We start from the raw sequence: 14620 nt of genomic DNA, 5'->3' as shown, positions 1-14620 counted from the left end.
ACTTCTTTGGGGCACCCCTACTTTTCCATCACCTAGTCCCCTCTGTGGGGGTGGGGTGAGGCTTAGATTCTCATTAGATCTCTCCCCCTGTTCTTTCAAGCATACCCCTGAACAAGGACCCTTTTGTATGGAGGATGAGTGGGGAAGAGTCCATCCCCTCAGGACACAGAAGAAACACAGACCTGGATGAGAGAAAAGGGCATTCACTCCTAGGAAACCGCCCCCGCTCAGGTTCAGGGTACAGCTCACTACACAGGCTTTTGATTACAATGACCCATGACATGCATTGTTCTCTGGAGATAGACTCTGGTTCCCCAGGATAAGTAGGCCTGGATATGGAAAGAGATTGAATGATGGCAGAATAGAGGTGTCTCTGGGTGAGTCAGGCAGGGCCTGGGACTCCCTCACAGACCAGAGCTGTGCATCAGCTGGCCTCAGGGCCATCTTTCTAGCCAGAGAGGCTCAGAGCCGAGGGCTCCTCACTCCTGGGGCATTAGTCTGAATTGGGTCCTCCCACCTCTTCTGACAGGATGCTGAGGTTTGAGCCTCTAGGTAGGCCACCTGTGAAAAGTTATAACCCATCCATGGCAGCTCTGAGGAAAGAGGTGCCCAGGAGTGCGGGTCTGCTGTATTAGTCTGTATGCTTTAAAGCTTGGGGCTTCTAAAATGTATGCAGCGATGGGGCTGTAACTCCAGGAGTGTTGTTTAAGATCTCCTATGGTCCTTCAGCCTTGGTTTTGGACAGCCTTTCCAGTCACCCAGTCCACTCCCCACCCTCCACTCTTTCACACATGACCTGCCTCCCAGTGCTCTGCCTTTTCCTTCTATAACAATAATTTGAGCAAAACTTGAAGGTCCAGGGATTGGAATCTCTCAAAGATCTGTGAGAGAAACTCCTCTTTGAATATCAGACTAACAATCTGAAGCAGTGCATGGGTTGCATAGTGTGATTTCCATTCCGGGTGAGCAGATTGTTGCCCAGAAATGCCAGTGCATCAGGCAAGTTACAAACAGTATGAAGCAGAGGTTGGCCAGACTCCTATGCTTCCCATTTAGTATGAAGACCTGGCTTCCAGAGATGAGGAGCTAGTTAGTCTGAGTGAATGTAAAAGAAATTGGGTCTAAAGAACATGCCTCCCACCCTGCAATCCTGCTTATATCTGTGTGCAATTCTCTATCTTTTCCCTCTTTCTAAAAGCCTCCCACCCTGGGATTAGCATTTTCACTGTAGAATGAGGTAATTGCACTAGTTGTTCTCAGAAGTTCCTTCCAGAACAGATGGGTTAGCCATAGTTGCTCTTTGTCACAGGCATTACACTAGAGTGGAATGACCAACCCACTTAAAGACACAGAACCCCAGAATCCATCCCCAGACCTATTTAAAGTGAATTTCTAGAGAGAGAATCTGGGGCCTCCATTTGAAAATTATTCTGATCAGTTGAGATAGAAAGCATTGCTGTAGTGATACCCAGGAGTGTGAGTGAGCTTACTCAATATCTATGAGGAGAGTTGAAATTTGCACACATATGACCACAGCTCGAGGAGGAGGTAGACATGGTGGCAAAAATGGGGCTGACCACTAACTGTTTTTTATGAGAAGTTTTATGTAATTACCTATGTGAGAGTCAAATTTTCTACTCTTCAGCCTAGGAACACATCAAGACCAAGGAATCTCTGCCTTTCTCTCAGTTAAATTCCCAACCACTGCCATTCCAAATACCCAGAATTAGGTTCTTGTGCATAGCTGAGGGAGTGGGGGTTGTCTGACATATACTACAGATTTTTTACTGGGAGAAGTTAGGCCTAGTTTTGGTATAGCTCTCCTTTATCCAGGCATTACCTAAACATCAAGAGGGAGGCATTCCACATTCTGTAGTTTGTCCTATAGACTAAAATAGTCCTGGATGAATAAGCAAATAGAACTGTCATGCATAAGGGCATAGTTCATCTCTTTATAATGGAATAGATAGGTAGACAGTAGTAATAAGAAGACAGACAGTGTATACAACATATAGGAGAATATCCAAGTGGTGAACAATACTTGGTCCCCAGCCATAGCATTCTCCTGATTTCTGGCCTGGTTGGACATCCCGGAGGATCCACGTGCCTGTGGCTTGAAACTAGTTAGGAAGAGAGAGTGATGCGTGATGATCCATGTGTTTCCCCATCACCAGGGACCATCAAACTCATTCCTCCAAAAACTGAAGCTTCCTGACCTGGAAGACTAAACTGAGAAGTATCTAGAAGGCTAAGAATAGCCCAAGCTATGCCAAATAAACCCTCGCATCATATTCCTTACCACATCTTGTCATAGGAACCCTGAGCTGGGTTAACATCTTTCCTCTTTCTCCAATATTGTATCTGTCAGGAAGAAAACCATTTATCAACTTATATTAACACATCTGTTCATTTGACAAAGATTTATTGAGACCTAGCTATCTGCCAGGAATTATGCTTGGTCCTGGAAATACAATGGTGAGTTAGGCAGACAGCATCTTGCCCACCTGCAATCTGAGAGACAATAGAGTTTATAAGAGCTTGAACATGGGAGGCACAGGGCACCATGGAAACCCACAAGAGGGGCACTTAAGTAGCTCAATTGCCTAGAGTAGATGCTTACAATCAGAGGTGTGAAAGGTTGGTGGGTGTTATCTAATGAATGGAAGAAAGAGAAGAGCATTCCAGGAAGAAAGAACAACAGATATGCTGTCATTAAACTGACATCACATCAGACAACAGAGGGAGGAATATTTCCTCCTTACATGACCATCATTCCTAGTTCCAAACACCTCCATCTTTACCCTGTTGTAATGAACTTTTTATCAATATTTTAGAGTAAGGCTTGAGAGGAAACTGACCTAAAATTTCAAGTGACTTCAAGTTATGAGGGAAGACTGAAGAGCATGTCTTTCAACATGGGTAAGAATAATGGACCTAATTTGACAAGGTAAAATGTAATTAAGATAAAGGTAAAATTCTGAGTTTAAATTAAAGATCTACAGCACTTGTAGAAGATGAGTATATGCAGAGCCACACATACAGAGAAAAGTTTGGTTGACTAAAATTTTAGCATAGGACAAGTGTGAGATTGTCTGTGGCACATGGTGATGAGTTTTTGTTCTTCATATTTAGTCAAGATAGTGTTGCTCTGCTTGGTCCAGACAGTGGTCCAATGGGAGTAAGGCTGGAGGATGATGTGTCAGCCTACTATGCATCAGTCACCACCTGATACAGGAAGCCTACCTCTTTCCTCATACAACTTGAAAAGATGCTATTATGCTCCAATTTATAGACAGTGTCACACAAAACACACACACACACACACACACACACACATATCTACCGAGGTTAATTAAATTGTCTGGTCACACATCTAAGACCTGATAATGCTAGAATCCAAGCCCAAGCTTATATTCTTCCAAAATGTGGTCTCCCCTCCTGTGGAAGGAAGAATAATGTTATATTTTATTTTATTTTTTAGACAGGGAGGAGGTGTGGAGGGAAAGGGAGGGAGAGAACCTTAAGCAGGCTCCATGCCCAGATGGGGCTGGACATGCGGCTTGACTTCGGGTTCCATCTCACAACCCTGAGATCATAACCTGAGCAAAAATCAAGAGTCAGATGCTTAACCAACTAAGCCACACTTGTGCCCCTAATGTTTTTTTTTTTTTTCAAAGAAATAGCATGTTGCTCTCTCTCTTCCATTATTTGAAAGGCTTTCTTTCAGAAAAAGTAAAACTCAGAGCTTAAATAAAATGGATGTACATTTCTGGCTAGAAATAAAAAGTGTAGTTTAATAATCAGAACTGTGTGGAATTGGAATGCACTGTTACTCCTGAATTCAATACTTACTCAAATACTGAGTTTTTACTATGTGTCAGGAAGTATTCTGGATGCTTGGGATATATTAGTGAATGAAATAGACAAAGATGCTTGTTCTCAAAGAACTCATATTCTAGCAGAGGAAAATGGATAAAAAATGGACATGTATATATGTATATGTGTATATATGTGTATATGTATATATGTGTGTGTGTGTGTATGTGTGTGTGTGTGTGTGTGTGTGTATATATATATATATATATATAACATTATATAGGCATCACAGAAGCATAAGAAGGGTAAGAAGATTGAGCTCAGTGTGTGGGAGAAAGGGGCCCAGAGGGGTATAGAACCATGAGTTAGCATGCAGGAATAGAAAGGATATAGGAAAGGCATCATGAGATGAGCTGGACTCCAGCTCCACCACTTACTAGCAGAGAGGTCTTAGCTTTGGCAGTTTCCCTGACCCATAGTTCCTTTATTTATAAAATGCGGTTAAAAGAAAAATATACTGCTGTCATATACCCCTGTCTATGTCACACACGATTAAATAGGTTAAGTTACATACACTTTGTATATTATAAAACACTACAAATACATCTGCCTTTTGCAGTGAGATATTTACCTGTAAGGGGGGAAGTACAGGGAAGAGATGGTGATTGGCCCATCTGATGAGGGAGGCTGGCCACAAAGGGAATCCAGACCCAGCCACCAAGTCCAGATCCAAGCAAAGCCTAGACAGGCAGGTGGGTAGAGGGGAAGCCCAAACAGAAATGGATGTGGTCAGCTGGGGTAAGTCAAAGGAGGCATGGAGGAGACAGAATTGAAGGAGTGAAGGGACATGGGAAGGCAGACCGAAGAGGGCTGGGAGATGTGTGGTGGGAAATTGCTCAGGCAGGAAGCTGAATCTGGAAGGAATAAGGGTTTGGGGGACAGTTTGCTCAGATGCCAAAGTGAATGTTGGCTTCAAGGATATTGAGGTGAGCTGCTATCACAAATGGTCATCAGTGTTTTGATGTCACTCAGCCAGTTTGCCAATGGCATGTTTCCTTAGGTTAGCTAGGAGGAGAGGAAGTACCAGGGAGGAGAGGCTCTTAATCAGTCAGAAATACTTTCAAGGCTTGAATCAAGATTGGGCCCTTAGTCATTGAAAGGCCTTCTGCTTTGACCCAGCCTGGATAAAAGGCTGGATTGGACAATCATTTAATGAATAAGTTCTTTCCATAGCATCTCATCAACATTCTTCAGAGGATTGTTTTGTTCATTCAGAAATCCTGGAAGTATTTCCAGTGAGCATAGTCTCAATCCTCCTGTAGCAAAGCAGGGTTTCCCACCCTCAGCACTAGTGACATTTTGGTTGGGATAATTCTTTGTCATGGGAGCACACTGTAGGATATTAAATAGCATCCCTGGCCTCTACCCACTAGATGACAGTATCAAACACAACCCCCTCTCCACCAACTGTGATGACTAAAGTCCTCTGCAGATTGTAAATGCTTCCTCCTGAGAGCATGGAATAGGAGTTGGTGTAAAATCCACCCACCATCTTTTAATGAGAACTATTGAATTAGAGGAAAGAAACCCTGGCCTTGCCCTTCAGACATTCTCAGTTCCACAGAGAATACTCTCCTGCCCTCACCTCCATTCTAAAGACTCCCATTCATTAACAATAAAAAGATTCTGTTGATGTAAGGCAGGAGCACAGCACAGGCAAAGAATTCCAGCTTCAAGGATGCACAAAAGCTTTGTATTTTTTTATCTAGAGAACTGAGTATAGATTATGGAAGTGTAGATTATCTTGGCTATAAGGACAATTATGAGTAGATTTAGCTGTGACTGTCATTATAATTTTTTGGTATATTATCCAATAGCTCAGAATACTTCCTTTCTAACTCTTCTGCTGGGTCTGCTAAGGATTGCCAGTGGCAACCTGAAAAACATTTTAAGTGAGAATTTCCTGTTGCCTGTACCTATTCTCACACTGCTGTTTCTCCCTGGAATGTCCTCTGACCCCCAAGACCCAGCCTCCATGGGTCAAAGCCTCTTTGACAAATCTTCCCAGATACCCTTCCTTAGAATTCCTCTCATTCACCTCTTTTCCAAGACTAAGTTGTATCCTTTTTCTGGACATGCTGTACCACTTATTGGCTTTCTTTTTATTTATCCTGCTTGGGCTATATTAGTTTTTCAGTCCTAGGGAGATAGGAAAACTGAAGGACTCCATAAAATTCTGCTCTTTGATCCTTTTCCAACTTCTATTCTTGCTATGACCTGTACCACCACCTCATTTTATACATGCCTCAGAATGCATATAGTATATGTCCTTTTCTGAAGGGGCAAGGAATTAATGGTTTATTTAGAATAGATAACATCTAAGGAAGGACCAGGTGAGGATAACTGGACAAAGCCATCATATGAATATTCCAGCCCACTAGTGCTAAACATCTTAGATGCCAAGACCCCCTGACTCCAAAGAATAACTCCTGGGCCCTTACCTTTGTTCCAATCTGTCCCTTGATACCTTATAGGACATGTACAACAGATCCTGAACAAAGATGAGACTCTCCTTCCTGAGTCTCCCAGACACTCTGTCTGTACCTGCACTCTCTCTATGTTTTCAGTAAACTCTGCTCTCCCTTCCTTCCAGCTCACATTTGATTTTTATCTTGTGTGTAGCCAGAGATCCTCTCAGCTGGTCCTGTGGGACCCCCTCCAAGTCCTCAGACCTAGCTTGCCTGTATTTTGATAGTTTACATGAAATTTAGGAAATTGATCATTATTTAAAAATATATCCCCCATTCTCTTTATTATCTTTCAGAAACTCTAAATATGAGAGTGTTGGTCTACTTGCTATAATTCAATAATTACCACTCATCTGTTCATTGTTTTGTATTTTTCCCCTCTTTTCAATTCAGTTCTTCAAGTTAAGTTCATCAATCTGTTCTTCTGCAGTTTACAATCTACTAAGACCATCCAATAAATTTTTGAGATTGTATTTAATTTTGAGCATATTTAATTTTTCAGAGACAGTGTTTTTCATTTTTAGAATTCCCAGTTGGTTATTTTTGGGCATGGAAACAGAGGTAATTCATATTGCAAAAATGTAAACAGTTTTAACTTGAATGTTGAGTGTGTCTGTTCTTAGGTATGGTCAGTAGACCAGTGTCACTTCAAGTAGTACTTTATGCCACCTCTTGGGCTTCTCCCTTTTTTTCACCCTTTCCATTTTTATTTTACCTTCTCCCTTCAATTTGCTCCCAAGAAACTGTGAATTCTTTTCAGGCTATAATTTAGGACATTATGGGCAATATTCTCACCTTCAGTACCTGTTTTGTGATCTACATTCGTCAAGTCAAACTCACTGAGGTATATGGGAGGAAAAATGGTAAATTTAGGTTGAACAAGGTGTAGCTACTAAAGGTATCCATGGCTTAAAAATTCAATTTTTAAAAATTAATAGAATTAATTTTTAAAATTAATTAAAATAAAATGATTAAATTAATTAATTAAAAAACTAATGGAATCAATTTTTTTAAATTTAATGGAATTTAAAAATTCCAGTAAAAATCCATGTTTACACCTATTTCTCTCTTTCATTGTCTGTCTGTCTATCTACTTCCTGAGTATCACCAAGTGCCGCATACTATCTTGCCTACTTCCCCTTTGCCAACTTAATTTTATGTAGATCTTGCAAAAATGGCATTTCTATAATTATCTACCTTTAAAAGATCTGTATTGTGAGATTCAAAGCAGTTGAGTACTTTGGTATGTTCCCTAAAGCCTTTTTTCTCAGCCATTGTTCTATACACACCATTCCCCATAACTTAGACATGTAGATTTTCACCCAAGCCGTATAGATTCAAAAGTTTAGATGAAGCCATATGATTTCACTCATCTGTGGAATTTAATAAACAAAACAAAAAAAAAAAGGAAAAAATAAGACAGAGAAGGAGAGAGAGAGAGAGAAAGCAAGAAATAGATTCTTAACTATAGAGAACAAACTAATGGTTACCAGAGGGGACGAGGTGAGGGGAATGGGTGAAATAGGTGAAGGGGATTAAGGATTGCATTTATTGTGATGAGTACTGAGTGATGTATGGAAGTGTTGAATCACTATATTGTACACCTGCAACCAATTATAACACTGAATGTTAACTAACTAAAATTTAAATAAAAACTAAAAACAAAACAAAACAAAGCAAAACCCCAAAGGTCCAGGTGAAAAATTACTATCTAGGGTGGAAAGAATGAAGGAGCTATGTGATCAGCTCCATAAACACGAATAGAAGGCCTTGCATAGAAAAAAGGCAATAGAAGACTCCAGGAATGAGGATGTTCATTTCGACCTACCACAGTCCCCATTTTAAGCAGGTACTTTCCTAGCTGGGAGGGGAGGCCTTGAAGTCACTAGAAGGAGGAAGGGAAGAGCTGCCAGTCATTACCTGTCACAGGACCATGTGGGTGGCAGGAGGTGGGTCATGTCATACTGGGGTCCTGTCTCACATGCTGGGGGCAGAGCCCAAGGCCAGGATAAAGGACTTTGGGGCTAGAACACTTCCAAACACTCCTCTCCTGAGGTGTTGACAGACCCAGTGCTGCCTGTGCTCCAGTAAGTGTTCTCTGGGTCTGAGAGCAGAGCCTTCCAGAGAGGGCACGCAGACCAGAGCAAGGGCAGGCGAGGCCTTGGACTGTGTTTGGAAGAATGAGGACCAAGAAAATCTGACTCAGGAGGGCCAGGGTGGGACGGGTAAAAGAGACCAAGAGTAACTTGGGAAGTTTGTGTGCTGTATGCTAGAGTTTTGGAAACAGCAGATTATTCACAAGTTGCTGAGTGTGTTCTCTGGTTTTAGGGAATAAAAACATTGATGGCTAGATTATGTTGCCGTGGTTGCATAGTAGGAATATAGTTTGGAAATACAGCCAGACCCAGTTGCAGAGACAGTGTGTTGAGGATATTGGTACTTAGCAGAAGAGAGAATCAGAGACACCTGTGGATCTGTTTAGACTTCAACAAGAAGGTCCACAGTGGGAACTAGGGGTCGAGAAGCCCTGGGGCTTCCCTTGGAAGCAGCCCTTAGCAGGAGGACTATGTGGATTAGAGCCCTGGGTTACAAGTCAGGGAGTCTGGGAATGGAACCTTGACAAGCAGTGACTAGCACTGGGACAGTGAATTTGCCTCTTTTCCTTTCAGTTTCTTCATTTATAAACTGAGTTGGTTGGGACAAATTGACTCCAAGGCCCTTTGCAGTTATGATTTTCTATATTATGCAAAACCAAAACATATCAGAAATCCTTCCAAGAGAGAATGCTTTTGTTTTTTTCCTTGAAGAGGTTTTCAGTGCTAAAATGGTGCCTACACTAGAAGTCTGCAAGATTCTTGATGATGTGAGAAAATGGAAGGTGGCCTGGAGCCAATTTATTTCCTGGTGTTTTCTCCAACACTAAGAAATATTAATTAGCATCGACTTTCTTTACATATTTGAACATGATATTGTTGACAACATTCCAAATGGGATGTGAAATGCCACTTTGTGAAAGAAGGTACATGGTACACCAGTAAGAGTAATAAAAGCGTTAGAGATGATTTTCCCATGTCTGATCCCAAGACTTTCAAAATAAGGTCGCTAGAAGTGATGCTAAGAACAGGAATGGTGGGAGCTCTGTGTTCTGGGTCTAACTCTGGGTCTAACTCTCTGTGTGACTCTCCCTTAGCTCCTGACTCCACCAGCCACCAGCCGAGATGTCCTGCCAGCAGAACCAGCAGCAGTGCCAGCCCCCTCCCAAATGTCCCGCCCCCAAGTGCTCCCCAAAGTGTCCCCTAAAGTGCCCCCCAGTCTCTTCCTGCAGCAGTGTCAGCTCTGGGGGCAGCTGTGGCTCCAGCTCTGGGAATGGCAGCTGCTGTAGCTCTGGGGGTGGTGGCTGCTGCAGCTCTGGGGGTGGAGGCGGTTGCCTGAGCCACCACGGGCGACACAGGTTCCACTGTCGTAGACACCAGGGCTCTGGCTGCTGCAGCCAGCCCTCAGGGGGCTTAGGATGCTGCAGCCATCCCTCAGGGGTTTCTGGCTGCTGTGGAGGGGGCAGCAGTCAGTCATCTGGAGGCTGCTGCTGCTAAAGTGGACCCTGAGCCAAGAAAAGCAGAAACAGAGGCCAAAAGGGGCAATGTCATCTTCCGTTGGTCTACCTGTGGTGCTGAGACATTTTAGTGAAGACTTCAAACTCTGTTCTCAAGGATTCTTCTCACCTGAAATTCAGAAATCCTTTTCCTTTCTTAAAAACTCATCTTCTGAACTCTGATCCCATGTCTGCAGCCTGCCCTGGGAACCCCAGATAGTTATCCCTGTGCCATTCCACAGATAATTTCCCTTGTAGCCCCCTACCTGAAGCAAAACAATAAAATAATCTGCTCACCATCTTTTTCCAGCCTCTTTTCCCTTTTGTAAATGTGCTGGGAAAGATGAGCATCTCTGATCTCAGCTCTGTCTTCCCTTGTCATTGGGGCCCTGATTAGCACTCCTTGTTTTTGATAGGCTGGAAAAATTCTTTCCTACCCTTCAAGAGTAGAAGTTCTTCCAGCTGGAGTGAGAATTAAACTGGCATGAGACAGATTAACAGGAGAGAAAACAAAAGTTTATGATATTACATGTACACGGAGGCCCAAGAATGACATTGAAGCCCCAAGAAGTGCCCAAGGCAGGCAATTTTTATACATTTTAGACTGACATTAACAAGACAAAGAAAGGGGATACAAGATGGCTGGGAAGTAGGAGGAGGCGCCGTTTCAACCTGTACCTTAAAGTGAGCTGATTACCTACCAAAGAACTCCGATCACCCATGAAATCAGCCTGAGATCAGAATTATATACATCTGGATCTCTACAGGGGCAGAAGACACCAGTGGGCAGGTAAAGTGGAGTGGGAATGTCGGACTGATATCGGAAGATAAACAAAAGGGGGAGGGAGCCACCAGAGGCGACCGATTGGAAAGTAATACCCCAATATGAGAGTGCCCTGCAGCTGGGGACCAACATTAACTTGGAGTCTGCTTGAAAGCACTCAAAAAGAGCAAGGATCATGGGGAGAAATTGTGGGAATCGGGGCAGTAGGGACAGGGGCTTAAGTCCCCGGACCCAGGATAGCCTCCCCTGGTGCTGAACTAGAGAGAGTGTGGCAGAGAAACCAGGTCTTGGTCCCTGAGCCACCAGTGCGCCCAAGAAGGTGTGGGGTCCGGCTCCCGTGAGGGGCTGGGAGCCTTGCCAGATGGCAGAATGCCACACCGTGCTATCAGAGCCTGAGACACACGCGCCCCACACCCTCCCCTGAGAGAGGTACCCGAAGGTGCCAGCCTGGCGCTCTCAGACCCAGAAAGACCAGGCACTCCCAGCCCGGGCCAGCGGGAAAATCTCAGTGTGCGATCACTGCTTCGAACCTCTCTGGCGGCCTGGAGCTGCCTAGACAGCAGCTGCTGCCGTGGTTTTGGGTAACAAGCAGGAGATCCTGTGTCCCCAGGGACCACAACTCGGAACCTGCTCTGCCAGCAGCTGAGGGGGAACTTATGTGCTCTGCAGCAGCCACAGGGGAGCAGACTGAGGCTTCTCTCTGAGAGGGAGGTCAGGGTGCAGTTTGCTTTCCTCTAAACCTCCAAAAACCATCAAAAGCTGTCAAGGTGAGAGAAAACAAATGAACAAACATAAAAACCTCCAGAGAACAAAGCCTGAAAAACCGGTTTCCTCAGAGCTCACCCCCTTGAGGGGGGCGGGAGGACTTAACTCAGGGAACATCTTTGACTAAAAACCCACATGGCAGCCCCTCCCCCAGAAAACCAACCAGGAAGGAAAAAAAAGAAAAAAAAAATGACAAGAGAACAACCACCACTACTTCATAGATACAACTTTTATTTTTAACTCGTTCCCACTATTCTGGTTCACTTTTTTTATATAGATAATTTTTTAACCTGTTTACCATCACAGTGAGATGTCCAGTACATCAAATTCCATAATAACCTTTTAACCTGAACTTTTTGATACATATACCCGTGTTTTTCTTTTGCTTTTCAATTTTTTTTAGTTTTTTTAAAATTTTAGTTTAGTTTAGTCTAGTTTATTCCTTTTTTATTTTTATTTTCTAATATTCATATAGGTTAAACTTCAAGGTAATCCTCTTTCCCCAATCAATACTACCCTTATAGGTAAACCAATTTTTAATCCCCCTTTATCTTAGGAAAGTTGAGTCCTTTAACAAAGATATCAAGATACATCCAGGAAGAATCAAAATAACCTTCCTTGCACACACTGAGAATTTATAACCACTCTCCCATCTTTTTCTTCCGCCAGTGTTTCTGTGTTTTTGTGTTTGTCCTGAGAGTATATAAATCTTATACTTGGGGTTCTTTTTGACAGGGTTCTTCCTATTTTTGCTTTTATATATATATATATATTTTTCTCTTGCCATATACTTTTATCAGTCTTTTTGTTTGTCTGTTTTTGTTTGTATACTTCATAAATCTTACCTTGGGGCCCATTTGGGCTGAGCCTTCTCTTTTATCTTCTCTTTTTTCCCTGTCTCTCTCCCTAGCTCTCTCTTTTTTTTTTCTTTTTCTTTTCTTTTTTCTCTCGTTTGGGTGGGAAATCCTGAGTGCTCAGAAGCATTCCAGGGTGCACCTTGACTGCATCATGGTCGATACATCCAGCTACATCCGTTCAGCCATCTCTCACCAAAATGACTAGGAGGAGGAATGCCCAATAGAAGAAAAATACAGAGGATGGACATTCTGCAACAGAGCTAATGGCTATCGACATAGACAATATGTCGGAAAGGGAATTCAAGCGAACAATTATCCAGGCAATAGCTAAGTTGGAGAAAGCCACGGATGACCAAACGGAATTGATTAGGGCAGAACTAAAAGCCACCAGGGATGATGTTCACAATACTCTCAATGAGTTCCAATCTAATCTAAATTCTCTAAAAGCTAGGGTAAATGAGACAGAAGATAGAATTAGTGATCTGGAGGACAAACAGATAGAGAGAAAAGATCAGGAGGAAGCCTGGAACAAACAGCTTAGAAGCCATGAAAACAAAATCAGGGAAATAAATGGTTCCATGAAACGTTCCAACGTCAGAATTATTGGAATCCCTGAAGGGGAGGAGAAAGAAAGAAGTCTAGAAGATATAGTGGAACAAGTTGTCCATGAAAATTTTCACGAATAGAACCAGCGTTCATGTACTAGAGGAAGAACGGTTTCCCCCCAAGATTATAGCTTCTAGAAAGTCCTCGAGACACCTAATAGTAAGAATGAAGAATTATAATTGTAGGCAGACCCTCTTGAAAGCAGCTAGGACAAAGAAGCTCCTTATGTACAGAGGAAAGCCCATCAGAATAATGTCAGACCTGTCCACAGAGACCTGGCAAGCCAGAAAGGGCTGGCAAGATATATTGAGGGCACCAAATGAGAAGAACATGCAGCCAAGAATACTTTATCCAGCAAGACTGACATTAAAAATGGATGGAGAGCTAAAGAGTTTCCAAGACCGGCAAGGCTTAAAAGACTATGCAACCACTGCAGGAAATATTAAGAGGGGTTCTATAAAAGAGAAAAAATCCTAAAAATATCATTGAACAGAAATATAGAGACAATCTACAGAAAGCAAGTCTTCAAAGGTAACACGATGTCAATAAAAACGTATCTCTCAGGCACCTGGGTGGCTCAGTGGGTTAAAGCCTCTGCCTTCGGCTCAGGTCATGATCCCGTCATCCTGGGATCGAGCCCCACATCGGGCTCTCTGCTCAGCAGGGAGTTTGCTTCCTCCCTTCTCTCTCTGCCTGCCTCTCTGCCTACTTGTGATCTGTCTGTCAAATAAATAAACAAAAAATCTTTAAAAAAAAAAAGTATCTCTCAATAATCATCCTCAATGTGAATGGCCTAAATGCACCCATAAAGTGACACAGAGTTGCAGATTGGATAAAACGACAGGACCCATCCATATGTTGTCTACAAGAGACCCATTTTGAACCTAAAGATACAGCCAGACTGAAAGTGAAGGGATGGAGAAGCATCTTTCATGCCAATGGGCCTCAAAAGAAGGCTGGGGTAGTGATTCTCATATCAGATAAATTAGATTTTATTTATTTTTTTTTATTTTTATTTTTTTAAAGATTTTGTTTATTTATTTGACAAGGCAGAGATCACAGGTAGGCAGAGAAGCAGGCAGAGAGAGAAGGGGAAGCAGGCTCCCTGCTGAGCAGAGAGTCCGATGTGGGACTCGATCCCAGGACCCTGAGATCATGACCTGAGCCGAAGGCAGAGGCTTTAAACCACTGAGCCACCCAGGCGCCCCAGATAAATTAGATTTTAAACTAAAGACTGTAGTCAGAGATACAGAAGGACACTACATCATTCTTAAAGGGACTATCCAATAAGATGATCTAACAATTGTAAATATCTATGCCTCCAATATGGGAGCAGCCAATTACATAAGAAAACTATTAATCAATATAAAGAGTCATATTGATATGAATACATTAATAAGTAGGAGATCATAACACATCAATCTCAGTAATAGACAGATCATCGAAGCAGAAAATCAATAAAGAAACAAGAGCATAGAATGATACATTGGACCAGATGGACCTCATAGATATATACAGAACATTCCACCTAAAACAACAGAATACTCATTCTTCTCAAGTGCACATGGAACCTTCTCCAGAATAGACCACATACTGGGTCACAAATCAGGACTCAACCGACACCAAAAGACTGAGATTATTCCCTGCATATTCTCAGATCACAATGCTTTGAAAC

At 42.6% G+C, this 14620-nt stretch overlaps 1 protein-coding gene across 3 annotated transcripts in view; it reads left to right on the top strand.

Moving 5' to 3' along the window:
* LOC308341913 (uncharacterized protein) overlaps positions 1 to 14620 on the top strand; it is a gene marked incomplete at both ends in the record, with an annotated part of 151962 nt that overhangs the window by 115172 nt on the left and 22170 nt on the right. The window contains one exon of one of the 3 annotated variants that reach the window (XM_080802036.1): positions 9563 to 9637. The exons of 1 other annotated variant lie outside the window; for it this stretch is intronic. In XM_080802036.1, the coding sequence (XP_080658162.1) occupies positions 9563 to 9637 (75 nt within the window). Of the gene's footprint in view, positions 1 to 9562; positions 9656 to 14620 lie in introns of those variants that run through there. One more of the 3 variants, XM_080802038.1, reaches the window with a different exon arrangement.

The sequence above is a fragment of the Martes martes genome (genome assembly GCF_963455335.1).
Source record: "Martes martes genome assembly, chromosome: 4".
NCBI lineage: Eukaryota > Metazoa > Chordata > Mammalia > Carnivora > Mustelidae > Martes > Martes martes.
This window is presented reverse-complemented; position numbering and strand designations above follow the sequence as displayed.